Below are 26,733 nucleotides of genomic sequence, written 5' to 3'. Positions count from 1 at the left end.
TCCTGGAGGTACTAGGGGGCCACTGGAGTTGGAGTGAGCAGTGCTGTGACGTGGTCACACCTGAGCTGTAGCAAAATCCCTTTGGCCCCAGTGTGGAGGAGGGATTGGAGGAGCCAGGGACCGGAGGCTGCGCTAACCCCTGAGCAGCTGGTGGGGAGGGCCCCGAGCTGGAACAATAGTCGGGGCCCCTAAAGAAACGAAGGCCAGTGAGGGAGGCATGAGAAGACACTGACGTCTGTTTTTGGACCCATTGAGTTTGTGGCATAAAGTTTGAAATGTGTCATGTGGGTGTTGGGGGGCTGTAGCTCAGGAGAGGGTCTAGGATGCAGTAGATAGGTCTGGGGCTCATCTGGATAGAGAAGGTAATTAAATCCATAGGAGCTGATAAGGAGGGGGGGGGGGAGAGAGAGAGAGAGAGAGAGAGTCAGAGAGAGTCAGTCAGTGAGTGAGTGTGTGTGTGAAGACTGGAGGGACTTAGGGAAGGAACGCCCATAACTTTGAAAGGGACAGCTGGGTGGTACGGTGCATAGAGCACGAGACCTGCAGTCAGGAAGACTCAAACCTGGCCTCAGACACTTCCTGGCTGTATGACCCTGTGCAAGTCACTTTACCATGTTTGCCTCAGTTTGTTCATCTGTAAAATGAGCTGGAGAAGGAAATGACAAACCCCTTCAGTATCTCTGCCAAGAAAACCCCTGAATTCACTTATGAAGAGTCGGACACCACTGTAATTACTGAACAACAAAATAGCTTTGAAAAGGAGCAGTGAGGCAGGTAGGAGAGAGCCACTGGGGAGCCGGATTTGGATGGTCCAGCAGATGAGGAGGAGAACCCAGAAAGAGCAGGGTTAGCAAACCCTAGCAGGGAGAGAGAGAGTTTAAGATTAGCATTCAATGGTGTCTTTCTGTGGAGAAGCCTCGGGGGTGTGGATTGGGAAAGGGCCAGGGGTTACCAGTGCCCTAGGAGAGGGTGGTGTAGGAGGGGAAGGTGCCAGGTTTGTCTGAGGGAGGCAAGACAGTGAAGCTGGGCTCTACTTGGCAGGATCATATACCATAAGAATGGGCGTGGTTGAGAACAGGGAATCGGCACCAGATGTTACAGGGTCTTTCCTGATCAGACCCAGACGTGGTAGAAAAGTTCTCAGGTGAAGCTCAGGCAGGGGAGTGTCCTTATCAGGCCCACAAACCGGTGAAATGATCCCAATAACTGAGGCCCGGGCAGCAGGTCTGGAGTTCAGCCAGGCAAACCCCCTGATATGGAGAGAATAGAAATGGACACCCAGCTTCTTGGCCTCTGTTTCTGTGGGCATTAGGACCACCTGGCCTAAGGGAGGGTGGGGGACATCTAGGCTTTTTGTGGGCTGCAGGTAAGGGACATTAAACAGCTAGGGGGTGGGTGGAAAATTAGACGGGCCAGCTACAGATGGAGGGGCTGTTTGCAGGATAAAACAAAGAGGGTTGGGATCAAAGGCACTTGAGGCAGCTAGGTGGTGCAGTGGGTACTCGGCCAGAGTCAGGAAGACCTGAGTTCAAATCCAGCCTCAAACACTGCCTGTCCGACCCCTGGGTGAGCAACTTTACTGCTGTTGGCTTCCATTTCCCCATCTGTAAAATGGGACTAATGAGCGATAGCACCTTGGATCAAACGAAATAATAACCGTAAACGGAAGTGCCATCTAAATGTTGGCTGTTATTAGCATCATCACTGGTAGAAGGCTTGGCCCTCTGTCGGAGCCTGGAGGAAAGGAAAGGAGAGAAGCAGGAGTCGTGTCATGGAGAGAAGGAGCCCCTTCTGTGTTCTGAGCTGCCCACCCCCGCCCCAGCTCTGACATGACAGGTTCCCCCCCAGAATCCCCCCCCCACCAGTTAATGGTTCCCCTTCTAATCTTAGCTGCACAGGTTTGTTTGCCCCAAACCCTTTTAGTTTTAGAGAATCCGAATGGTCCATTTAATCCCGAGTGATCTTCCCTGTCCTTTGCTTAGTCAGGAACATTCCCCCCCTCCCCCACGTGTGTAACTGAGGGGCCATTTCTAATTTTGCTGTGAGGTGATCTTTTCTATCCAGGTCATGGATCCTTTGGGGGCTTCCCTTGATGGGTGGTCTGAAGTCCAACCTTCTGTCTGTCCTGCTGTGCCAAGGAGTCCCGGAAGCAGGGGAAGAATTTCTCCAAGTTCACGCAGGTAGTGAATAGCAGGCAGAGATGGGATTTGGACTCAGGACCCCTGGCTCCCAAAGCAGTGCCCTTTCCACCATTCCAAATCATGTCCCTGAACCTGGGAGCACAAGTCTCAGTTTCCCCACTTGTCAAGGTGGGGATATTGTATGGAATGACTCCCCAGTAAGTTTCTACACGGGGTATTGCCCAGGAACACCACTCTCGAAGTGGACTTATTACTAGTGTTACTGTAACTGCTGGTTACTGTTGTTAAGAACAGTTGTTACTGCTGCTCGTGTTTATGTAGCATTTCACAGACAAGTAGTATCTCATTTGACCCGCACAACGACCGTGGGAAGCAGAGGCAGTCATTGTCACCCCCATTTTACTGATGGGGAAGTTGAGGTAGATGGCGATTAAGTAACTTGTCCATGGCTAATAAGTGTGTGCAGCACCCCTACCCACCGTGCTGTCTGGCCACCAAGAGCTCTAGCTCAGGGCTCAGGACACAAGGGCTTTAAGTAAACGGCGACTGAGTGAATTGTGTTTTATTTGGCAAATACCAGGGTTCTGGATGTCTAGAAAATTGGTATTGTACAAAGGAAGCGATCATGTGCTTTCTTGTTATGACAACTCAGCAAGAAAGCAAAGAAATCGTATGCACGAATTATGTGGCAACATGAAGTCACAGGGTTGTCCCCATGTGCTGGAAGGTGGGGAGGGAACGGTGTCAAAGCTGGGCTTTACTTGGCAGGATCATATACCATAAGAATGGGCGTGGTTGAGAACAGGGAATTGGCACCAGATGTTACAGGGTCTTTCCTAATCAGACCCAGACGTGGTAGAAAAGTTCTCAGGTGAAGCTCAGGCAGGGGAGTGTCCTTATCAGGCCCACAAACTTGTGAAAGGCTCCCAATAACTGAGGCCCCTGCAGCAGGTCTGGAGTTCAGCCAGGCAAACCCCCTGATATGGAGAGATTGAAAAAGGACACCCAGCTTCTTGGCCTCTGTTTCTGTGGACCACGTGGCCTAAGGGACTCCATGTCGGAGTCTTAGGTGATGTCAAACAAGATAAAGTTGATAATTATCACATATTGGGTGGATTTGAAAGCATCACAGGCACTCACACTCTACAGAAAGCCAGGGTTAAGAAAACATTCCCAGGGGCTATGGATTACCTGGGGAGCTGGGGTTGGAGGTACAGCCTTCCTTCTTCCCACACACACCTGAGCCCTATTGGGGGAGGGGTTGTGTTCCCACCGGATGGATGTGGGATCAGACCAAGCACTGATGGTAGTGAGGAGCTGGGACACCAGAGTGGACCCTCCACTGAGGAGCTTCCCAACCCCACCCCCTCATCCCCCCCCATCTCCATTCATTTCTGGAGTGCCCTGGAGGTCTTGGTCTCGAGACTGAGCAGTTTCACTAAAACCTTTCTTCTTTTGGGAATACATTAGATTGTCCCTGGGTCACTCCCATCAAGGAATCGATGGGATTCCTCAATCCCTGAGATCACTTTGGACCCGAAGGGGTGCTCCTTTTTAAATGGAATTGAAGGCATTCCCCTTGGCTGGGTCTTAAACTAATCTCTTCCCTGGCTGCCCTTTCCTGGCCAAACTTTGTCGCTCATTCTTTTGTTGTAGTTTTTTCAGTCCCGTCTGATTGTTGTGGTTGAATGTGAGTTTTTCTTGGCAGAGATACTAGATCGGTTTGCCGTGTCCTTCTCCGGCTCATTTTACAAATGAGGAAACTGAGACAAACAGGGTGAAGTGACTTACTAATAAGTGTCTGAGATCAGATTTGAACTCAGGAAGGTGAGTCTTTCTGACTCCAGGCCAGCACTCTATCCACTATGGTGCCACCTAGCTTCCTGGCCAAAAGGCCATGCCTGAATACTTGAAGACTTTTTTTGTTAAAAAGGTTGATTTCCACCTTTAATCTATTTCTCTAAGAAAGACCTTTTTTCTTACCCGCTTTTTTCTAAAGTAAAAATCCCAGAAAGGAATCTTTTCCTAGAAAATTCTAGAAAAGAGTGATATATCTGTGAAATATTATTTTCGATTTTACTGAAAAGGTTTTTTATATGCTTCCACAATAGTAAGTGCAGAAATGTCTGTGGATTGAGAGATGGAGGTCACCTAGTCGAACCTCTTCGATTTCCAGATAAGGAAACCGAGGCCCAGGACTGGAGGTGAATTTGCCCGAGGTCACCCATGCCTGTAATTGGTAAGCAGACCTGAGATCCCACCTTGGCTGCTCTGCCTCCAGCTGTTTTTGTCGAAGGTGCCAAGAGGCACCCAGTGGTCCAGGCTGGAGACCTTGGAGATGCTCTGAGGCTCCTTTTAGGCATCCTACTCTCCAGTCCTTTGTCAGATCTCTCCCCTAACAGCATGTACTCTTGCCGCTGCCAGCTCACCTAAATCATGGTGCTAGCCTCTCACTGAGTCTCCCTGCCTCAAGCATCGCCCTCTCACTCTGATCCATGTGTCTCCCCTCAGCTGCCAAAGGGATTGACCTAAGCTCAGGTCTGACCTGCCCTCCCCTCTTACCTCCAGGATCAAACCCGCTTCTTCAGAACGGCTCCCCACAAGCATTTCCAGTTTCCTTCCCCATCCCCACCCCTCGAATGTCCTCTGCCATCTTGCCCCACCAGCCCCCTTCCCCTTCCTCCTCAAAGTCCCTCCATTTCCTGACTCAGCCTCTGCTCTGCTTTTTCTTATGCCTAGAATACTCTCGCTTCCCACCTGCCTTTCTGGCTTCCAAGCCTCAGCCTCAATCAGCCTTAGGCAGGAAGCCTTTCCTTTTCTTGAAAACTCTCTCCCCACCCCCACCCCACCCCCAAGGCTAGTACCTTGCAGTTCGAAATCTGCCTTCCTAGGTTTTACTCGTGCCTGAGGTTAGTGTTGCCTAAGAAAGCTTGGAAGGGCCAAATACTTCCCAGGGGCATAGTTAGAGATAAGCTTCCTTCATCTGCAAGGAGGGAACTGAAGAGGTAAACACTCCATCTGGCTGGTACCTGAGATTCCGTGATAGAAGATGGGACGTGGCTTCTGACTTGCCGTCCCAGGTTCTCCTCCCTACTCGCCCAGCCTCTCAGTGTTGGGGGGGCAGGTGGGGGCCAGAAAACTGGCTTTAGGAGGTTCCCCAGTCTAGGCACTTCTAGAAAGTTCCCTTTGCTACTGTAAGTCTTAGGGTAGGAAATGACAGGCTAAGGTTCAGGGCTATAGATTCAAGGAGCTCTGTGAACTTAGCAGGGAAAACCAGTTCTGTCTTCACTTTCACTGAAGTCAAGCTGAAATTTCCTTCTCTTATGATTTCTTTTTCATCTGAGAGGGAGTACCTGACATAACAGTAATTTGATTTTCTTGAGTTTTCTCTAGTTAGTTTTAAGATTTGTAAAGTACATTTTTTTAATCCTCGTAACTGCCTTATAAGGTAGGTGCTATAATCATCTACATTTTACAGATAAAGAAACTGAGGCTGGGGGCAGCTAGGTGGCACAGTGAGTAGACAACTGGCCCTGGAGTCAGGAGGACCTGAGTTCAAATCCGGCCTGAGACACTTGACACATTTACTAGCTGTGTGACCTTGGGCAAGTCACTTAACCCCAATTGCCCTGCCTTCCCCCCTGCAAAAAAAGAAAGAAAGAAAGAAAGAAACTGAGGCTGAAAAGGGTCAATTGACTTGCCTTGGGGTTACATAGCTACTTAGTGTCTAAGGTGGGATTTGAACTCAGGTTTTCCTGATTCCAATTGCAGCCACCTAGCTGCCACCTCCCTAGGAAAGAGTAAAGAGCCCATCTGGCCCAGGGAGGTGCCTGAGCACACACTTGGAAGTTAAATCTGTCACTCCTTGGTCTGTTTGGTCCTAGGAGGCAGAACCACGAGCCTTCCCATAGTGGTATCAGCTATCTTCAGGGGAAGTGTCTCCCCCTTCTTGGAGGTCTTCAGGAAGAGAGTGGGTGATCGCTTGTTATAGAAGGGATTTCTTTTTGTGTAGGGGGTGGATAAGAGGCTGCTTATTGCCCAATTCTGTGATTCCATGATTTCTGTGACTCATACAAAATATAAACAGTCTCTGCTCTCAGAGAGCTCCCATTCTAAGGGGGGGCAGGGCGGGGTCACCAGGACAAACACACATAGGAAGACACAGGACAGACTGTGACCTTGGGCTGAATCTCCAAGGAGACCTGATCCTCCAGGAGCCGGGGTGGAGGGAAAAAGTATTATTGGCTTGGAAATGGGAGATGGGAGTATCTTGGCTGAGGTGCAGCAAGAATCCAAAACCCAAAACTAACCGCACTGTTGAGTAGATTTTCTACTGATTGGACCTATGGGGTGAGTTCAAGTGAGGAATCAAGTCCACCAGGGTGGAGAGCTTGGAGTTGAGAGAAGGGTGGTATCCTCCCGAGAAATGGGGACTTTTAGAAGAGGAATAGTGATGAGTTCTGTTTGGAACATGCTGATTTGAGGAGTCCAAGGTTATTCTCTCTGAAATGTGCTGTGGGTAGTGACTCGGTGATGATGGGAAAGCAAAATATGCAGCCAGTATGTGTCAGAGCTTGAATCTAGGTCTTCTGACTCCATTGGGTTATACTGCCTGCCCAGACCACTTATTAAACCGTGTAGCTTCTGAACAAAAGGTAGCCCAGAAGCCTGACCACTGCATCTTGTCCCCAGCAGCTCATGTGTCCTGGGAGCTTTGGAGGGATTCCGTCTGGTTTTCCCCAATGGCTTTGGAAAGAGGAAACACATTGGAGTTTGGGCATTGTTAACAACAGGGAAACTGCTGTATCAAAAGCTGGTGTGTATGTGTTTTTGTTTTTTTTTATTTTTATTTTGGTCTTAATTGAGGTTGAAAAACTTGGCCAAGGGCCTGCTCTTTCCAGCCTAGGCTTGAGGTCAAATTTAATCCGTTTTCTTTCTTTGACTAAGGAAGGTCCCAAAGCTGCTAAGGCAACCACAGTGTTATTTGGTTTTGGGGGGAGCGGGGTATCATGACAGGCATCTGGGAATGGGATTATGGGGAAAGTTTGATGATTTCATCCAGTCCTCCCTGGAGTCGACGTACCCAGAGAGCCCTGCTTATGACCAGGGCTGGGTGGAGGCCGAGACCAGCCCACCTGAGAGTGAGCTTGTTCTTAGCAATGTCCTCTCTCCACAGTCCTCTTAGGAAAGTCAATTTTTCTGAAATCAAAGAACAGGTTGTGGACCCAGGACCTTCCTCCTTCCCACCCCCCTCCACCTGCCATATCCAGACTTGGTCAATGTGTTCTCTTTGCCGAAATGCTTTCTCCTTTCTTGGTCGTTCTTAGCTTGGCGGGATAAGCCCCCAGGGGTGAGTAGGAATCTTTTGGGAAACTCGAGGAAAGCAAAAACCAGAGAGAAGAACACAGACATCTCATCATCAGGGCTCTTTGGTCATCTTCCATCTTCCCTCCCCTCATAGGTGGCACAGGGGAGTTAAAATTCGACCTTGGATGCTTACTAGCTGGGTGACTGTGGGCAAGTCACTTCACCTCTGCCTCAGTTTCCTTCTCTGTAAAGTGGAGATAGCAATAGAACCTCCCCCCCCAGGGTTGTTGGGAGGATTCCATGAGACAGTAAGTGTAGTGCTTAGCACATAGTAGTCACCAACACATGTTTCCTTCCTTCTTTCCTCCCATTTTGGGGGAATGTTTTTGTAAACCTTAAAATATTATAGCCAGTTTTCATTCATTTTTGGGTCTAGTATAGGGTGCTTCCAGTGTGGAATTCCCCTTCACAGGTGCAGCTCTCTAATCTCCTTGGGGCGGGGTGGGGAGTCAGTGGCAGGAGCTATTCGTTTGTCCTTCAGTAAGCAGCACTGCTATGTTTGAGTCCACAGGCAACTGGAGGGAGCACATTTCAGGCAGTTTTAAACTCCTTGACTTCAAGAAGCAGATACTGTGAGTTGTCAGGTTTGTCCTGGGTGAGTCAGGAATTCACTGGCTCTGGGCCCACAGGAAGGATGGAGATGCTGCCCTTCCTTGCCGTCTCCCTGGCACTTGGAAGCTGAGGCCCCTTGGTGAGGCCCTTAGGCCTCAGGCTACTGTTCTTATCTCCCACAGGGATCTCTGGGGCTCCCCCTCGGTTCCTGTGATCTCTGGGCCAGGGTTCAGCTTTAGAAAGTATGCCAGCAGCTGGGATGGAAAGGACAGATTGTGACTGAGGGTCAGTCAGGAAGCCTTTGAGCTGCTGGGGCCTTGATGTTGGGCTTGGGAACTTCAGTAGGCCAATCCCACAAATATTTATTAAGCACCTACTGCATGCCAGGCACTACATGGCCGTGGTGAGGCAGCCCCTCCCCGCTAGAAGCTGACCTGGGTGTGCCGGTGCTCTGGCCATTAGGCCACACTGTCTCTCAAATAACAGGAATTCAAATCTGTAAAATATACTCTTGATGACATGTCTCCACCACTATCTCTCCATTCCTTCCCAACTTCTAAAAAAAAGAGTTTGTAGTGATGTCTTTTGGGTTTTTTTTTGTTTGTTGTTGTCTAGTTGTGTTCAACTCTTCATGACCTTAATGTCCCTAGGGTTTTCTTGGCAAAGATGCCCAGAAGGCAAACAGAGGTTAAATAACTTACCCAGGGTCACGCAGCTAGTGTCTAAAATCACATTTGAACTCAGATTGTCCTGTATCCAGGCCCAGTGCTCTTATCCACTCTGCCACCTACCTGCTCCTTGTTTTTTTACATTCTCATTCCCATCTAGTCCTTCCCCATCTCTCCTTCCCCCAACAGAGAGCCATCCCATAAGATAAATAGTATTTTTTAAAGTCCTGACTTCAAGAAGCATACCTTGTCCTAGAAAAACACCTATGCAGAGAAGTAACTAGAAGATACACAAGCAGTAATTTTGAGGGAAGGCATTGGTAACCAGGGGACATACAAAGAGGCCTCAGAGGGGATGTGGGGGGAGCTAGGCAGAGGAGGGGGTACATTCCACGTACAGGCAGAGTATCCTCTGAGAGCAGCCAGTTGGTCTAAATGACAGTGCCAGAGGGAGTGAAAGGTCCAGGGGGATTGAACAGGGATTGGGGGACCAGCTCATGCAGGGCTTTTAAGGTGAGATGGAGAAGCTTTATCCTAGAATCGATGAGACCCACTGGAATTGATTGGCTGGAGTCCTGGAGTCTGATCTGATTAAGGAAAATTACTTTGGCATCTGTGTGTAGGATGGCCTAGGCTGGGGAGAGACTGGAGGCAAGGAGGCCAGGTAGGAGGCTGTTACTATGAGAGGTGATCAGGGCCTAAGGTCTTGGGCCAGGGGAATGGAGTGAAGGGTCTCACGCCAGAGGCGTCATTGAGGTAGAAATGTCAGGATTTGGCAGCTGATTAGATAGGTAGGGTGAGGAGTGCAGAGTCATGGGAAAGGCCAGAGTCATGAGCCTGGGACACTGGAAGGATGGCAGTGATTTCAACCCAAGAAAGGAAGACTGGGAGAAGAGAAATGATGAGTTCTGGTTCAACATGTTGAATGTGAGATATCTCCAGGATGCCCAATTTGCAATGGTTTAGATGGGGTGCTTATGCTTGGATCCCAGCCCTAGGACCATATCTCTCCCCAGCCCAAAGACCTATCTCTGGCAATAACCCATGAGTGGGCCCCAGTGGGGCCCAGAGACAAACTATCTCTCCCTGTTACAGGAACAAGTTGTAACAACAGTCCTGCTTCCTCCTACTGTGGCTGTGTAAGGCTAACAACCCCAGCACACAGGAGGGCTGCCAGCGCAGGTTCTTTGATCTGCTTTTCTAAGGAAAGCAACTTTAAGGGGTTAACAATCTCCTTTAATTAATATATTAATTTAATTTAATATATACTATATATTATATATATAATCTACATACACACAGTATGAGCACCCTGAACTTTCAGACAAAATACAAATAGCAATTACGAGCAGAGAGAATGACAGAAACAGTCTTCTATCTGTCTGACCAAATCACAATACATAGTTGCCAGAGAGAGAAGCACCAACATCTGTGTTTTCAAAGGGCAAGGTGTTCTTAACAGCTACCCAGAGTCCTATTTGGCCAAATTACCAACTCTCTTCCAATGAGTCAAACCCCCAAAACAAAACACCAACCTCAGATATTTTATTTATATATATATATATAGTATACACACACACACACACACACACACACACACACACACACACACACTCTTCTCGGGGCCCTGGGGTTTTCTTGTTTCTTACGCAGGTCATCAAAGACTCTTGATTCAAGCAAAGATTCTCAAAAGCAAAAAGTCCCACTCTGCTTGCCATTACACAAGTTAAGCTCTGTAGAATTTCTGTTGCATGAGTAGGACTATCTTGTCCCAGCAGAACTACTGATTGCCACAGTTACCAGGTACAATCCAGATGTCAAGCCATAGATATCAAGTCCTGAGGGTATCTTGTACCAACAGGATGGCCATGACACTTGTGCCCAAGGTACAGAAACTGGGTGTTCCTTCCCACCCACCCCCACCTAATCAGCATACTTGTCGCACCATAAACTAACTGCTTCTATATGAGCTTTAATGTCACTCCTGTTAGGTTGCCAAGTTCTCTAACCAGTCAGCCCGCTGTATAGAGTTACAGTAAACTTTTTGCCACCTGACTGGAAGACTGCTCAAGTCTGTGAATTCTTTCCAGATGACTCCGCCCTGAACCTCAGTATTTTGGGGTCCCTGTACCACTAAAACTGCATCAATTGATACTAAAACCACCAGTTGATAAGCCTCTAATTCACTCAGTTCCCTCTGCCCTGGGTCTCAAGGGTAACATGAATTAGGATTTTTGCTTGTCTCTCAATGTGTGGCTTTGCTGTTATTCTCCTTTCTGCCCACTTCATCATGTGCAGGGGAGCTGGCGTTGCTCTGACCTCACTTCCTTTCTCTCTTACCTCTCTTCGTGTCTCAGAGATAAGAGTGGAATACTTGGGAGGGGATGAGATGGACGTGAGAGGTCATGGAGGCTGGAGTATCTGCAATTGTCCAATGTTTGAGTCCTGTTCCTTTTTTTAAAAAATTTATTTTTAGTTTTCAACATTCACTTTTATAACATTTTGAGTTTTAAATTTTCTACCCCTCCTTCTCCTCCCCTCTCCCCAAGACAGTGAGCTATCTGACATAGGCCATACATGTGCAATAATAGTAAACATATTTCCACATTAGTCATATTATAAAGAAGAATTAAAACCAAATGGAAAACCATGAGAAAGAAAAAACAACCAAATGAAATAGTCTGCTTCGATCTGCATTCAGACTCCTTAGTTCTTTTTCTGGATGTGGATGGCATTTTCCATCACCAGTGTTTTGGAGTTGTCTTAGATACTTGAATTACTGAGAAGAGCTAAGTCTATCAAAGTTAGTCGTTGCACAACTTGGCTGTTACTGTGTACAATGTTTTCCTGGTTCTGCTCCCCTCACTCTGCATCAGTTCATGTAAGTCTTTCCAGGTTTTTCTGAAGTCTACTTGCTCCTCATTTCTTTTAGCACAATAGTATTCCATTACATTCATATACCACAGCTTGTTCAGTCATTCCCCAATTGATGGGCACCCCCTCAATTTCCAATTCTTGGCTGCTTTTATAAATATTTTTGTACATATTAGTCCTTTTCATATTTTTATGATCTCTTTGGGATACAGACCTAGTAGGGGTATATTGCTGGATCAAAGGGTATGCATAGTTTTATAATCCTTTGGGTGTAGTTCCATATTGCTCTCCAGAATGGTTGAATCAGTTCACAACTCCACCAATAATGCATTAGAATTCCAATTTTTCCACATCTTCTCCAACATTTATTATTTTTCCTGTTTTGTCATGTTAGCCAGGTGTGAGGTGGTACCTAAGAGTTGTTTTAATTCTCATTTCTCTAATCATTAGTGATTTAGAGAATTTTTTCATATAACTATAGATAGCTTTAACTTCATCTGAAAACTGCCTGTTCATATCCTTTGTTGGGTCCTATTCCTTCACCCAATAAGGCAATCCTTGGTAACGCTCCAGATGATTCCTCCAGTTACAAATGATCAGTGACCCAGGCTTTTTAGCAATTCTGAGCTTTAGGAAGATCACCTGGGGCTCTGTTGAGGGGGAGGGTGGAGGAGAGTGGGGACCAATGAGGAAGCTATTGTTCAGATGGGATATGAGGGTTAAGGGGAGGGGTGGTGGGTGGAGCTGGATGCAAGGCTTTGGGAGTCATCAGAGGCTCAGAGGTAAGAGTGGAATATTTGGGAGGGGATGAGATGGACGTGAGAGGTCATGGAGGCTGGAGTATCTGTAATCTACATACTCACACACAGTATGAGGACTCAGCCAGCCTAGGAGCAGCCTGACAGATAGAGAAGAGGGTGTATTCAGGAGTGTGCACCAACAGCCCGAGAAGATGGTAGAGCTGGGTGAAGGGGTGGGGAGAGATCCTGGCATGTCTGAAGGCAGCTCAAAAGGAAAGGGGCAAGCTGCTGGAGGGATGGACGCCAGGCCTGGATGGGGAGAAGGGGCTCCTCTTCTGACGGGAGGATAGAGGCTGGGGCTGGGTGATCTCAAGTGCAGATCTGGGCAGGAGAGAAGGAATGTGGAGCCTGACAGACCCATGACAGCAATTTCTTTCGCTGAAATATGTAAGGGGTGAGGTCTTCCACCCAGAGCAGAAGGCCAGGGCGGGTCCAGGTGGTTTGAGAAGTCAATCAGTGTAAATCATCTTGCTCAGGGCTTCTGAACCTTGAGTCTGTGAACTTGGTTGTGGTTTATATTTTTTTATTTTTATTTATTCATTTTTAGCACGTCTTTCCATTTTAATTTTTTTTATAATTAAGATTTTTTTATTTTTAGTTTACAACACTCAGTTCCACGTAGTTTTGACTTCCAGATTCCCCCCCCTCCCTCCCCAAGACAGCATGGAATCTGATACATCTTCTACATATAACTTCGCATTGAACTTATTTACACGACGGTCAAGTTGTAAAGAAGAATTATGACCGATGGAATGAATCAGGAGAAAGAAGAAACAGAACAAAAAACCCCACAAAGACCAAAACAAAAGAGAAAAAAAAAAAGGGAAAAAAAAAGGCAAGCCTACAGTGTGCCTCAATGTGCATTCAGACTCCATAGTTCTTTCTCTGGATGTATATGGCTCTCTCCATCATGAGTCCTTTGGAGTTGTCTTTGTACCTTGTGTTGCTGGGAAGAGCGAAGTCTGTCAGGGTTGGTCCTCACAGAATCCATTTATCTGTGGTTGTGTACAGTGTTCTCCTGGCTCTGCTCCGCTCACTCAGCATTATAGTGTGTAGGTTTTTCCATGTTATTAATGAAGTACGTATCATCCCCATTTCTTATAGCACAATAGTATTCCATTACTTTCATATACCACAGCTTGTTCAGCCATTCCCCAATTGATGGGCATTCCCTTGATTTCCAATTCTTTGCTACTACAAAAAGAGCCACTATAAATATTTTTGTACATATGGGTCCTTTTCCCATGTATGTGGTCTCTTTGGGATAGAACCCTAGAAGTGGTATTGCTGGGTCAAAGGGTATAAAACTATAGCCCTTTGGGCATATCTCCAAATTGCTCTCCAGAATGACTGGATCAGTTCACAACTCCACCAGCAATGTATTTTCCCACATCCTCTCCAGTATTTATGATTTCCCTGTTTTGTCATTTTAGCCAATCTGACAGGAGAGATGTGGTATCTAAGAGTTGTTTTGATTTACATTTCTCTAATCAATAGTGATTTAGAGCATTTTTTCATATGCCTATAGATATCTTTAATTTCTTCCTCTGAAAACTGCCTGTTCATATCCTTTGACCATTTCTCAATTGGGGAATGACTTGTATTCCCATAAATTTGGCTCAGTTCCCTGTATACTTTAGAGATGAGGCTTTTATCAGAGACACTGGTTGTAAAAATTTTCTCCCAATTTTCTGCTTCCTTCCTAATCTTTGTTGCATTGGCTTTTTTGGTACAAAAACATTTCAATTTAACATTATCAAAATTATCTATTTTGCATTTGGTAATGCTCTCTATCTCCTGTTGTGTCGTGAATTCTTTGCTTTCCCATAAATCTGATAGGTAAACTATTCCTTGCTCTCCCAAATTGCTTGTAGTATCAGCCTTTATTCCTAAATCATGAACCCATTTTGACTTTATTTTGGTATATGGTGTAAGATATTGGCCTATGCCCAGTTTCTGCCCTACCATTTTCCAATGTTCCCAGCAGTTTTTGTGAAATAGTGAGTTCTTAGCCCAGAAGCTGGATTCTTTGGGCTTGGTTGTTGTTTTTAAAGCTATTCCAAGGTAACTGACTTTCTTTGCACTCCTGTACTAGGTGGGGCATAGGTTCCCTATACTTCCCCTGCCTGCCCAAGGAGTCCCTGATCCACACAAGGTTAAAACCCCTGCTCTCAAAAGATAGCGATCCTGAGCTTCCCTTCCCAAGCAGCACTGAATCATTCTGTGTTCTCTGACCGGGAGGTGGCAGTGGGGAATTCCACTGCTGTCTGGCCCCTATTCTCATGACAGAGCAAGGAAAGGAGCCCGAAGTGGGTTTTATTATCTCTTACTGACCATTAGCTGTCCCTTGTCGGGGAGCATTTCTGATTCTTGCTCAAGGGTGACTGGATTGGATCTGCCCAGCAGTTGGGCTAGAACTGGGGGGCACCTTGGGTTGGGTACCCTAACGTCCCTTGTGTTAGAGATGGGAAAACTGAGGCCCGGGAGGGGGAAGGGCTTGCCATGAGTCATGCAACAGGCAGGTGCAGAGAAAGCAATGCCCTGCTCACTTGATATCTGGAGCTCAGAGCCCAAATGTGGGGGAGGGGTTCCATTGCTACAGAATCTCCAGCTTTCCAATTGTTAGTTCAGGACTCTGTCCTCTTGAAATTACTTGGTGTTGCTTTACATGTATAGACGTTATACTCCCAGTAAAATCCGAACTCACTAAGGGCTGGCATGGGGTTTTTAATTTTTCCATTTTCTTCTTTGTATCTGTAGTACCCCATCTGGGCATGCTGCCACATCCACAGGGTCAGGGCTCCTGAGCCAGCCCCTCTTTGCTGTACTTCTAGGAGGCTCCAGAGCATGCAAACGGCTTTCCAGCACAACGTCCTTGGGCTCCCATCCTGGGAGGCAGGTGCTTTATTGTTCCCATTTCACAGAAGAAGGGGAGCAAGTGTGTGTATTGGGAGGGAGGGGGTGGCGATAAGAGGATAAAGTGAGGATTTGAGCCCTCAGAGATCTCTCAGCCCGCTGTGGTTGGGGAGGGAAAAGGACATCGAGTTTTAGGGCTGATACTTGCGGACTGGCTAGCAAAGGCTGGTGTCTCCTGGAGTCCAGGGTCCAGGAAGGGAGGGAGCAGGCTGGGCCTCCCTGCATCCTGGGAGAACCTGGGGTTAGGAAGTTGGGGGCGGGGTCCGCATTCAGTCTCAGAGCCTTCATGTGGAGGGCCAGTCTGGGCTTTCTGGGCACCAGGAGCCTCCCAATTGCCCCAGAGTCAGGGAGGTGGGAACAGATGTTTCAACCTCAGGAGAAAAGAATCTGAGAGCTGGAAGGAAGGTTGAGGAGGTGGTGACTGGGGAATAGCTTGGCATGAGCCCCTGAGGCCCTCCAGCAAGAATTTGGAGAAGGGCCCAGCCTGGAGTGGCCCTGGGAGCCTGGGATTTATGAGGCAAGAATGGACTTTGGAGGTTCTTGGTGAGAGGTAAATGAATCTGTTGCTGAGCCCAAGGAGCTGTCCCAGGGGCATCAGGTACTGAAGGAGAGGACCCGATGTTGTCCCGTGATGCCAAGCACAGTGGGACACCCTCTGACCTTAGTGCCCTGGCCTTCCTTCCTCATGGGGCCCAGCACACCAGCCCTAGGAAAACATAACATGGATCTTTAGGACTCTTCATCTAAGCTCCCCCATGCCCACAAATGATATCAAGACCACCCCCTTCCATTCCCACCCCCAAAAAGGCAAGTCCAGTTTCAAGGCATCCTAGAAAAGTGCACAGGATTTTGGAGTTGGGGCCTGGGTTCAAGTTCCAGTGAGTGGGTCTTTGTTTCCTCACCTGGAAAATGAGGCATTTGTGGGGAGATGATTTCTCAACTGTTTTCCAGCTCTAAGTGCTGTGACTAAGTAGACAATTCTTTTGGGGAATAACTCAGGAAAATGCTTTGTTTGGCATAAAGACAGCATAATGGACTTTGGTGTGGACGCCACTCAGGCCCTGGTTCTGGGCCAGCTTTGACTCAGATGCTCTCTGTTTAAATGCGTTTTGCTCCCCTCACCAAATATGGCAAGGGCCTAAGGAGCCCAGACTCTCACCTCTGGGCTTCTGCACATTCTTTCTGGCTGCACCACATGACACGCTCTTGAGGAAGGTACCATGGATGTTGATGAGTCATTTTTCAGTCATGTCTGGCTCTTCGTGACCCCTTTGGGATTTTCTTGGCAGAGATACTGGAGTGGTTTGCCATTTCCTTCTCCAGCTCATTTTACAGATGAGGAAACTGAGGCAAACAGGGTGCGGTGACTTGCCCAGGATCACACAGCCAGTAAGTGTCTGAGGCCAGATTTGAATTCACACAAGAGTCTTTCTGACTCCAGGCCCAGCACTTTATCCACTGGACCTAAGAAGGGACCTAGCTGTCCCTTCTTAGAGATACACCGTGTCTTTAAGAAAGACTAGGTATTGGGCTTCCCTTTTTGCCCACAAGCCCCCACTGGTGTACTTCCCTTTATTCTAGTCTGCCAGGCCTTTAAAAAAAATAAAAGAGGTAATTTGCAATTACAAAGGTAATTTACCATTAGCTCAAGGTAAAAACATTCACTGAAATGACATCATAAAAACAGTAGCGATGTTAGAGCTCCCCTATAAACTTTGGGCACATTCTTCCTCAAATACATATGGAATCAGTGAAAAAACCCAGGAGTTTTCTTTTCTAAAATGCAATCTACTAGGAACCTGGTGGCATTTACATAGATAAGCATAAAATGGGAAAAGAGGAAGGAGAGATGTAGAAAGCACAGTGCCTGGCACATAGTAGGCACTTAATAAATGTTTATTGATTGGTTCACTATTTTAAAAAATGAGGTAAGGGAATATGAAGAGGAAGAGGACAATTTGAGTCGGTATGATTGGGAGAGATTTCCTGGAGAAGGTGGCACCCAAGTTGAAATCTGAAAGATGGTACATTCCCCTATGGTCAATGAATTGGTCAACGAACATTTTACACATTTTTTATTTTGTTTTTTTCAATTAATCACAGTCTATTTTCTTTTCTTCATACCTTCCCCACCTCCTAGACTGGAAAAAAGAAAATTCAAACTCTTGTAACACGTATTCAGAGTCTAGGAAAAGAAATATCTGCGTTCCCGCCCCACCCCAGTACACTCTTCCTCAATCTAATCCCTGAGTTTATCGCCTCTGGGGAGGTAAGGAAGGAGTTTCATCATGGAACCCTTGTGAGACAGCTGGTAGCACAACGGCTAGAACCCTGGCCTTGGAGTTAGGAAGACCTGAATTCAAATTCAGCCTTGGGCACTTAGTAGCAGGGTGACCCTGGGCAAGACTCTTAACCTCTGTTTGCCTCAGTTTCCTCAACTGTAACATGGAGATAATTGCACTGCTCCACAGTGGTTGTGAGGATCAAACGAGATCTTGTTTGTAAATCGCTGGTACATAGTAGGTGCTTTATCAGTGTTAACTCTCTTCTTCCCTATCGCCTCACATAACTTTACATGCATTTTCTTACTTGATCCTCTTTCTCTCCCTCTTGAAGGAGAGAGTACAAGTATATTTATTTCCATTCTGCAGTTAGTCACTTGCTCAGGGTCGCATGGCCCCCAAGCCTCAGAGGCCAGATTCGAACCATGACCTTCCTGATACTAAATCTGGCCCCTTTTCCACAGCCCTCTCTGGCAGTTGGGGCTGGAGCAGGTAAGAGCAGGGAGAAGGATGTTGTACGCTTTCCCTGAGACGAGCTCAGCAACCTGAAGGTCAGGAATGGGTTTGGATTTGAGGTGGCTGTTGTACATTTTGCCATCATGGCCCCAGTGCTGGTTTTTCGAGAGATTCCCTAAAAAACCCAAATTCTTAACAGCAATATTGTAATAAGGATCCCTCCCCCTACACTTGTAAACTGTGAAAGCCTTAGCTACTCTGGTGGTGGCAGCGATCCAAGACCGTTCCAAAGGACCCATGATGACAAAAGCTCTCCGTCTCCAGAGAGAGCTCTGACAGACTCTGAGTGCACACCGAAGCAGGCTCCTTCTTCCTTCCTTGCTTCCTTCCTTTCTCTGTCTCTGTCTCTGTGTCTGTCTCTGTGTCTGTGTCTGTCTCTGTGTCTGTCTCTGTCTCTGTCTCTGTCTCTGTCTCTTTCTCTGTCTCTGTCTCTGTCTCTGTCTCTTTCTCTGTCTCTGTCTCTGTCTCTGTCTCTGTCTCTGTCTCTGTGTCTGTCTCTGTCTCTGTCTCTTTCTCTGTCTCTGTCTCTGTCTCTGTCTCTGTCTCTGTCTCTTTCTCTGTCTCTGTCTCTGTCTCTGTCTCTCACTCGCTCACTCAACATAGCCAATATGGAAATATACGTTGCGTGAGTGCCCACGTATCATTGCTTGCCTTCTCAATGGGTGGGGCAGGGACTAGAGGGAGGGAGAGAATTGGAAACTCAATCTAAAAAAAAATGAATGATAAAAACAAATTACTAAAAAAAATTAAATTCTTATTGGATTGGCTTCATGTCCGGCCCCAGGTGCTGCCCAGGAGTGTAGTGAGCTCCCTGTCGCTGGTGTTCTTTCAGTTTGGGAGGAGATTTCTGCTTAGGTACTAATTGACTCGATACCCCTAGGCTCCTTCCAGCTCCCAGTAACAGGCTGTCCGTCCTCCTGGGTCCAAGGAAGCCACTGAAAAGTAGTCAGATTTCTCTTTTCCTCTCCACTTCTCATCCTAACCAAAACCAATATTCCATCTATTTACTGGAAGGCTCTTGTTTTTAAACCCAGGTGGAAGATGAGAAAATGGCTTTTCTTCCCTCCGCCCCGCCTCCCCCCCCCCCCCCCCCCCCGCCCCCTTGACCTCAAGACTTCAGACATTGAACATCACATCTCTGGCCACCTGGGAGGGAGATGTTGCCAAGAGGACAGTCTTCAGGGTGATACTAAAATTCAGAACTTGGCCAACCTTTCATCCTACAGAGTTGGAAGCTGAGGTCCAACATGGAGTATGTGATGTGGTTTTCCTTCCCATCATCTCAGGAATTGTGTCCATTCTTTCTACCACTTTCATAGAGAGTAACAATGTGACAGAATGGGAAGGATATTGGGCTTGGATTCATGAGAGAGCCTTTACTAGATGTGTGACCTTGGGCAAGTCACTTCACTGACCTCAGTTTCCTCGTTTGTAAAATCAGGATGATAATGTCTTTGCTGATCTGACAGGATTATAATAAGTTCTAAGAGCCTCTGCTGCCCAGGTGACCTTGGGCAAGTCTCTTGGCCTGAACCTCAGTATCCTCATGTAAGTTTGGACTAAAATGTCCTCTTAGGCCTCTTCTAGCTATCAATCTATGGGCCTATAAACTTGAATGACCTTGGGCAAGTGGCTTCTAGGGAGGACCCTAGGTCTCAGTTTCCTGATATGTAAATTGAGGGGGGCTGAATCTGATGTCCTCCGAGGCCCTTTCTGGCTCCTTCATAGACCCCCTGACCCTAAGTGAGATGATTAAAAACAAGATAAACAAGGTTCAAGAGAGTCTGAACCATTGAGCTCCCTGGGGGACTGAGGATGAAACTGCACAGACTTTAGGACCCACTCATGATCCCCTAGAAACATTCCTGCTTTAGAGGGGGATCAGCAAACTTGACAGCTTTCTGAGGAAGTATCTGGTGTTGAGAAATCCTGGCCATGGATCCCATGGGCTCCCTTGGCTGACAGGCACTAAGGACTTTCCTAGCCTTGCCGGGATATATTAGGGCCATCAGTGGCTGGGCTGGAGCTTTTTACTGGCTCTGCTTGTTGCTGTTGAGTTGTCTCAGTTTGTGTCTGACTCTCCATGACCCCATTTGGGGTTTTTGTGGCAAAGACACTGGCATAGTTTGCCATTTCCTTCTCCCGGGTCACATAGCTAGTAAATGTCTGAGGTCAAATTTGAACTCAGATCTTCCTGACTCCAGGCCCTGTGCTCTATCCACTGCACCACCCAGCTGCCCCTTCACTGGATCTAGAGGAGGCTGGCCCCTTCTGAGGAGAGCCCCAGTCTAGAGAGGATAACCGAGACCCAGAAAGGAGCCCCAGACTTTGTATCTTCTCAGCCCTTGCCTGAGGCATCGATGCTCTCAGCCTCCATTTTTCTGGTAGAATCCACATTTCTATGGCCCGTTGTCTCTCTGAAGCACTTGTCAGATAATGGCAGCTAACTGACGAATGAGACCTGAAATGAACTTGGCCACTTATCAGTCAGGAGACTTTGGGCCAGTCATTTCCCCGATTAGTAGAATGAGGGGCTTGGCCTCTGTGGTCAACCAGGGTCCTTCCATTTCTTCAGCCCTAAGACTATGTTGGGAAGGACCTTGGAGATCTAGGGCAGTGTTCAGGAGCTGAGTTCTGAGGGCTGCTCATCCACCCTCAGTGTCTACCTTCACCCAGCTGTCACCTGTGGCTCCAAGAGTGCGCAGAGGCCACACCCCATAAAGCCGTTTCTACAGATGGGCTCAACCAGGCTGAAGGTAACTGACAGGCTATTGGTGAGTTAAGGGGGTATGAACCCCAAACATATGAAGACTTCTTCCCATGGAATGGGCAGATGAGAACGATTTGTTCTGACGGCCACGAAGGTGGTGCTGTGGAGGGCTCAGAGCTTGGTCAGACATAGAAGATGCCAAGGTCATCCTCTGCATCCCCGGCATTGCCTGTTGTCCTGACTTTTGTCCTGCCACTGGCCTTCAATGACTCTGGGAGAGAGAATGAGGCTGACGACTTTGTGCCGCTCCACCTCACTTAAATCAAAATCAAGCTGAAGTCAAGCCAGCGACGATGTCCCTCTGGACTCTTCTCTTCCCCAGTCCTTTCAGCCAGTCTTCACATGGCATCTCAGGGCAAGCAACGAGTGCAATCAGAAGCTCGTCAGGAGTTCAGGGTGCCAGGGACATAGCATCCCAGAGCTGGAAGGGCATCCAAGCATGAGCCACATCTGGGCAGGAATCCCCCCTTCAGTCTTCCTCACACTGGCCGTCCATTCTTCTGCACTGGCAGACCTTGAGTGATGGGGAGCTCCCTCCCTCCTGGGGCAGCCCATCCCACTTTCTCCCTGGTTGGGAGTCACTTTTCCCTTCTATTGAGTGGACATTGGGTTCTCTCTGGGCCACTTCTCCCTGCTCTTTCTACTTTTACCCTTTGAGGCCAAGTGGAACAACCATTCAGATACTCAAAGGTCATGACCATACCACACCCACCCCTCCCAACCAACTTCTCTCAGCTCTGATTCTGTCTTTCCACGCCTCAGTCTCCAATTTTCTCCCCACCTTCATGACCCTTCCCCCTGGAGCTTTGCCAAAATGTGGCACCCACAGAACCAGACCCTCATCTGGTTATTCAGCTAGCACTTTTCCCCCTTCCTCACTGGGGGCTTATGGGAAATAGCTTTTGTAAATCAGTCATCAAAAACTGCCATTATGACCTGCAGACATTTGACCATTAATCTGATCTTGCATCTCCTTTTAATCACTACTTCTCACTTCTCAGAGGTGCCTCTTACTCCCTAGAGTAGGCCTTGATTTTAAAAGGCCACCAGGGATGCGGTCAGTGCTTCAACCAGCCAGTGGCTAGCTGCGTTCTAATTCAATCAAGCTTAACTGCACAGATAGGGGAGGGAAGGAGTCTCTCATCATCTCCCTTACCTTCCTCTGAAGACCTGCCATCTGCTGGACCGGGGTGGGGGAGGGGAGAAGCAATTGGTCTGGTATCTGTTCTCCTGGTCGTCCCCTCCCCACTACACATATAGAACACATTGAGCCCCCTAAATTGCTACAGAAATCACAGCTGTCATTAGTGATTGCAGATGGTGTGGTAATGTAGAATCCCGGCTACGATTTTATATGCCATGAAAAACATCTCTTGCCTTAGACTCCCTGGGAGTTTTCCTCACCATGTGACTTCTTTTGCAGATCCCACTGCTCTTCTCTATGATTGGAGACCATGTCCAAGCTGCTCACGTGCATGCTGAAGTTTCTCCGAGGATCCACCAACCAGAAGTTGTGCGCGTTGTTCGCCATTACTTTCAAGCTCATGTTTCTCGTCTCCATCATGGTCTACTGGATGGCAGAATCCAAATACAAGGACCAGCTACCCAGCTTGCCTCTAGAGGTTAAGTGCCCCCTTGTCCTTTCTTCACCTCCTCCTCTCGTCCTGGGTGAGCCCCCTCCCCCACCAGGGGACATCTTCTTTGTGGAAACCTCTGATCGGACCAATCCAAGCTTTCTCTTCATGTGCTCAGTGGAGTCAGCCTCCAGGACTCACCCTGGTACCAGGATTGTTGTCCTCATGAAGGGCCTGGTTGGTAGGAACTCTACCCTCCCCAAGCACCTAGGCATCTCTCTCCTGAGTTGCTTCTCCAATGTGGAATTCCAGCCCCTGGACTTGACTGACCTTTTTGAGGGCACCCCTTTAGCCAGCTGGTACACCTCCATTTACCAAAGATGGCAGCCGTACCTTCTCCCCATCCTTTCTGATGCTGCCAGAATAGCCATCATGTGGAAGTTTGGGGGCATTTATTTGGATACGGACTTCATCGTCCTGAAAAATTTAAAGAACTTCACCAACGTCCTGGGCACTCAGTCCAAGTATGTGCTGAATGGGGCCTTTCTTGCCTTTGAGCCCAGGCATGAGTTCATCCAACTCTGCATGCAGGACTTTGTGGATCATTACAATGGCTGGATCTGGGGCCACCAGGGCCCCCAGCTCTTGACCCGTGTCTTCAAAAAGTGGTGTGGGAGTAGGAGCCTCCAGGATCACCAGAACTGCAAAGGGGTGCAGGCTCTGCCCCAGGAAGTCTTCTACCCCATCACATGGCAAAACTGGAAGAAGTACTTCGAAGACATCAGCTTACAGGAATATGAGATGCTGCTGAGTAAGACCTACGCAGTCCACGTGTGGAACATGAAGAGCCAGAGCATCAGCTTTGAGGTCACTTCCAAGGTGCTGCTAGCGAAGCTCTACTCCCAATACTGCCCTGTGACGACAGAGGTCATGAAAATGTATCTCTGAAGAGCTGAGGTGGACTCTAGACTCCCCACCCCCCGAAAAAGCATTGGCTCAATGCTATCCACCATCTTTACAGAAAGGAACACCTGGGATGGAAGGCCCATTCCAGCTGAAAAGCATGGGATCTTCTGTGGGTAGGGAGTTCTGATTAGTCCAGAGGTGGGAAGTGATGGGCCATCCTCCCAGTGCCTGCTCCACCTGTCCTGAGTTGGTAGCCATCCACCAATTAGGACTGTGAGTATCCAAAAGAACAGAATGGAGGAAAAGGCCATTGGCCTCAAGGGAAGGGAGGTGTTCCTCACGAGAGATCAGAGAATGGAGCTGGGAGGAGACTTCAGGGCAAGGGAGGCAGAAAGTGCCCAAAGCAGGAAGAGGTTGTCCGTAAGATAAGAGGGAGAAGAGGTTGTTTGTGAAGCCTTGGAGGTCAAAAGCTTCTAGGGCAGTTTCTATCCACTCTCCCAGGTGTCTCTGAATATTGAGATGAATGTGACTTCTTCAGCTCCTTCAAGGCTGGAAACAGGAGCTCATATATTGGGGGGTTGAGCTTTGGAGTACCTAAGGGGGAAAGCCTCTCTGTCTTCTCCCCTATCCTACTCCCATCCCCACTTAGTCACTTTTAGGAATGGAGCTGGGTCAGCCACTAACTTTGGGGGTGGGGTGGGGCTCGAGAAAGGCATTCGAGAGGAGACTCTGAGAAAACCTCTAAAATATTCCCCCTCTCTGTTCCCCCCTCCCCACATATCAGGTAAGATCAGGAAATACAACAGAAATGATGCCAACTCACCTTTTGACATTGTTCCCAAATTGTGTTATTCCCATGATCTTCTTTGAGCGTCACTATAGCCCAGGGAAGTAGGTGCTTTATTAGCCTCATTTCACAGGGACAGAAACCCAGGCTTGGAGGGTTATGTGTCACTGGCCCATGGTCATAGAGCTAATAAGTGGCTGAGGTAGAATCTGAACACAGGTCTTCCCTACTCCAAGTCCAGCGCTGTCCGCTACAAAGATGGTTGACGGCAGGGGTGTAGTTATAGGATGCTAGGAGGCTCCCTAAACTTGGCAGATGCTCCTCCCCCAATCCTGCGTTATTTACCCTCACTCTCAGATCTTCTTGGAAGCTCACTGAGTGAAACCAGCCTTGTTTTCCCCACGGGCCCACTCGCTTTGCTAGATTCACCAGAAAAAGCTGGATCAAAGCCAAGGCGACCTGAGGAGTCTCCATCTAAGCAGATTGTCCAAGCGGACAAATATTGGTTGGCTAGTAGGCAGTGCCATTCTCCTGCATTTTGTTGGGAACTGTGATCTTGGAAACATTTCTTTATTTGACATTCCCAGCCCGGGGTGGTTCTCCAATGGTCAAACACTCAATGTAGGTGTCTCCTTGAAGGCCAGGATGGGAGGCTGGGGCACCGCCTTTGTGCCTACCTGGGTGGTTTCTGGGCTTACAGTGGAAGGAAAGCCAGTGAAGCCCCCTACCCTCCTGAGCCATCTCCACATGGTCTTCACCAGAGCCTTCTTAAGAAGATTTCCCCACTGCTTTCCCTGAATCTCCTCCCTAATTTCTTGTTTTAAAATTTTATTTTATTTACATTTTTAATGGATACCTTTTGTTTTTTAATGATAGGCAAACAGGAGGAAGGTAGCTAATCTCGGGACTAGGAAGTACTTATCACATGCTGGCTGTGTGACCCTGGGAAAGTCATTTTAATTAACCCCTCAGTGCCTGCAGCACCACCTCCAAACTCTAGAAGTGGCAGAGGGTCAATGTGGATTAGTAGAGACTTTGATTGCCCAGGAGTTCCTATGCAAAGGAATTCATGAGTCCAGCCCCCATCCTCCATCCTTGGTTCTGCATTCTTCATTGGCTGTTTTTCCCAAGGTTTTCTTCTCCTTCCCTCTCCCAGAAGGCCATCCTTTATAACCAGAAGTGAAAAAGAAAGAAGAAAAAACTGCCAGTAGAGCAAAACTAGCATATACCAATCAAGTCTGACTTTTGATTTCCCCCTTGATCTGCCCTGAGGGTCTCCGGTGCCATGCAGCACCCACCTTGTGAGAAGCTAAGAATGCCCTGCCCTGACCTTGCCTGCCCTCTAGCTTCCCAAGATGTCTCCTGAGGGGTGGCTGTCAAGTTCTTCTGGGGCTGAGTTTGGCCTTTCCTGCCTCAGTTCCCAACTCTGAATGTCCCAATTGTGTTAGTGTGTTTAATTTTGATGGAGAGAGACAGAGAGAGGAGAGAGAGAAAAAAGGGGAGAGGGAGAGGGAGGGAGAGAGAGAGAAGAGACAAGAGAACATTATGAGGCTAGGAAAACCAACTCTTGTAACTACTGGAAGGAATTAAGATCTGCCTGCAGGAGAAGAGAAGTCAACCCTGTTGGCTGTCTCCCCAGGCTGCCCAGAAGGAGAGCCCAATGGCCAGGACCTTGAGTTGGGGGCACCCAGTGCCTAGGGAACACAGAGCTATGGGTAATAAGTAACCCTGGCTACTCACGTAATCTGTCCATCTCAATTTCAGGGTTTGCTCCCCTACCAAAGCTGAACCAAGCACTGTGGAGGAAAGAAGATACATAACAACAATTCTTTGTTATGCTAGGGTGGTTTGTTTTTTCCCCTTCCGGCCCCTGGTCCAAATATTGTATGTGGGTCGGGGCTCATGAGCTGTGGTTTGAAGTGGATGATGACCTATGGAATAGCTTGGTTGCTTTCCTGTGAGACCCACGTGTGAAAGGAGGTATCTCAGGCATCTGTTTTAGAAACACGCTTGACACTGAAATTCAGGTAGCAAGGGCAATTTATTATTATTGAGGAATTCAAAGGAATTGGTAAACGTTCCTGGCCAGGAGTGGACTCCACCCTCCTTTAGGAAGAGGGAGTGGGGAGTACAGGAGTGAGACTGACTTTATTCTGATAGACTGACATAGATAGATGCACCATTGGCTCAGTACATCCCTTCAGAGAACAGATTGGTCCACTCCCTTCTGGGTCACAATCTTCCCTATACGCCCCCAACAAGCAACTCCTTGGCATGTTCCCCCCTCCTCAACATATGTCCCATGTTCAAAAATGGCGGAAAACTCCTCCCTGTGGGTGTGTGAGGTAATATTCAATTAGCCAATTAAGCATGCGTGGTAGCCATTTGACCCAGTTTTCTCTTCAACCCTGACCATTATCTGGCCAGTTTAGACCAGTTTTGCCTATGTCCTGAAACTGAGATTTCTGTAAAACCACAAACTCCCATTGGCTGAGGGCTCTCATCCTGGTTAATCTTTACTCCGTCTTTGTTCAAGCTGACAATTAATTATTCTGAGGAACTTAATTCTTCTGTGGAAAC

The 26,733-nt window shown here is 47.8% G+C and overlaps 1 protein-coding gene across 1 annotated transcript; it reads left to right on the top strand.

Annotated features, from left to right (window-relative positions):
- The first annotated feature begins 22,340 nt into the window (after nt 1–22,340).
- Nucleotides 22,341–23,509, top strand: A4GALT (alpha 1,4-galactosyltransferase (P blood group)). Its single transcript, XM_036762030.1, has one exon. The coding sequence runs from the start codon at nt 22,341–22,343 to the stop codon at nt 23,406–23,408; it is 1,068 nt and encodes a 355-aa protein (XP_036617925.1). The 3' UTR covers nt 23,409–23,509.
- The last annotated feature ends 3,224 nt before the right edge of the window (nt 23,510–26,733 follow it).

The sequence above is a fragment of the Trichosurus vulpecula genome, chromosome 5 (assembly GCF_011100635.1).
Source record: "Trichosurus vulpecula isolate mTriVul1 chromosome 5, mTriVul1.pri, whole genome shotgun sequence".
NCBI classification, from domain to species: domain Eukaryota; kingdom Metazoa; phylum Chordata; class Mammalia; order Diprotodontia; family Phalangeridae; genus Trichosurus; species Trichosurus vulpecula.
The sequence above is the reverse complement of the archived record's forward strand: the minus strand, read 5'-3'. Positions and strand labels throughout refer to the sequence as shown.

What these genes read in the sequence shown, in the direction of transcription:
- A4GALT (XM_036762030.1), top strand. Translation starts at nt 22,341, where the DNA reads ATGTCCAAGCTGCTCACGTGCATGCTGAAGTTTCTCCGAGGATCCACC.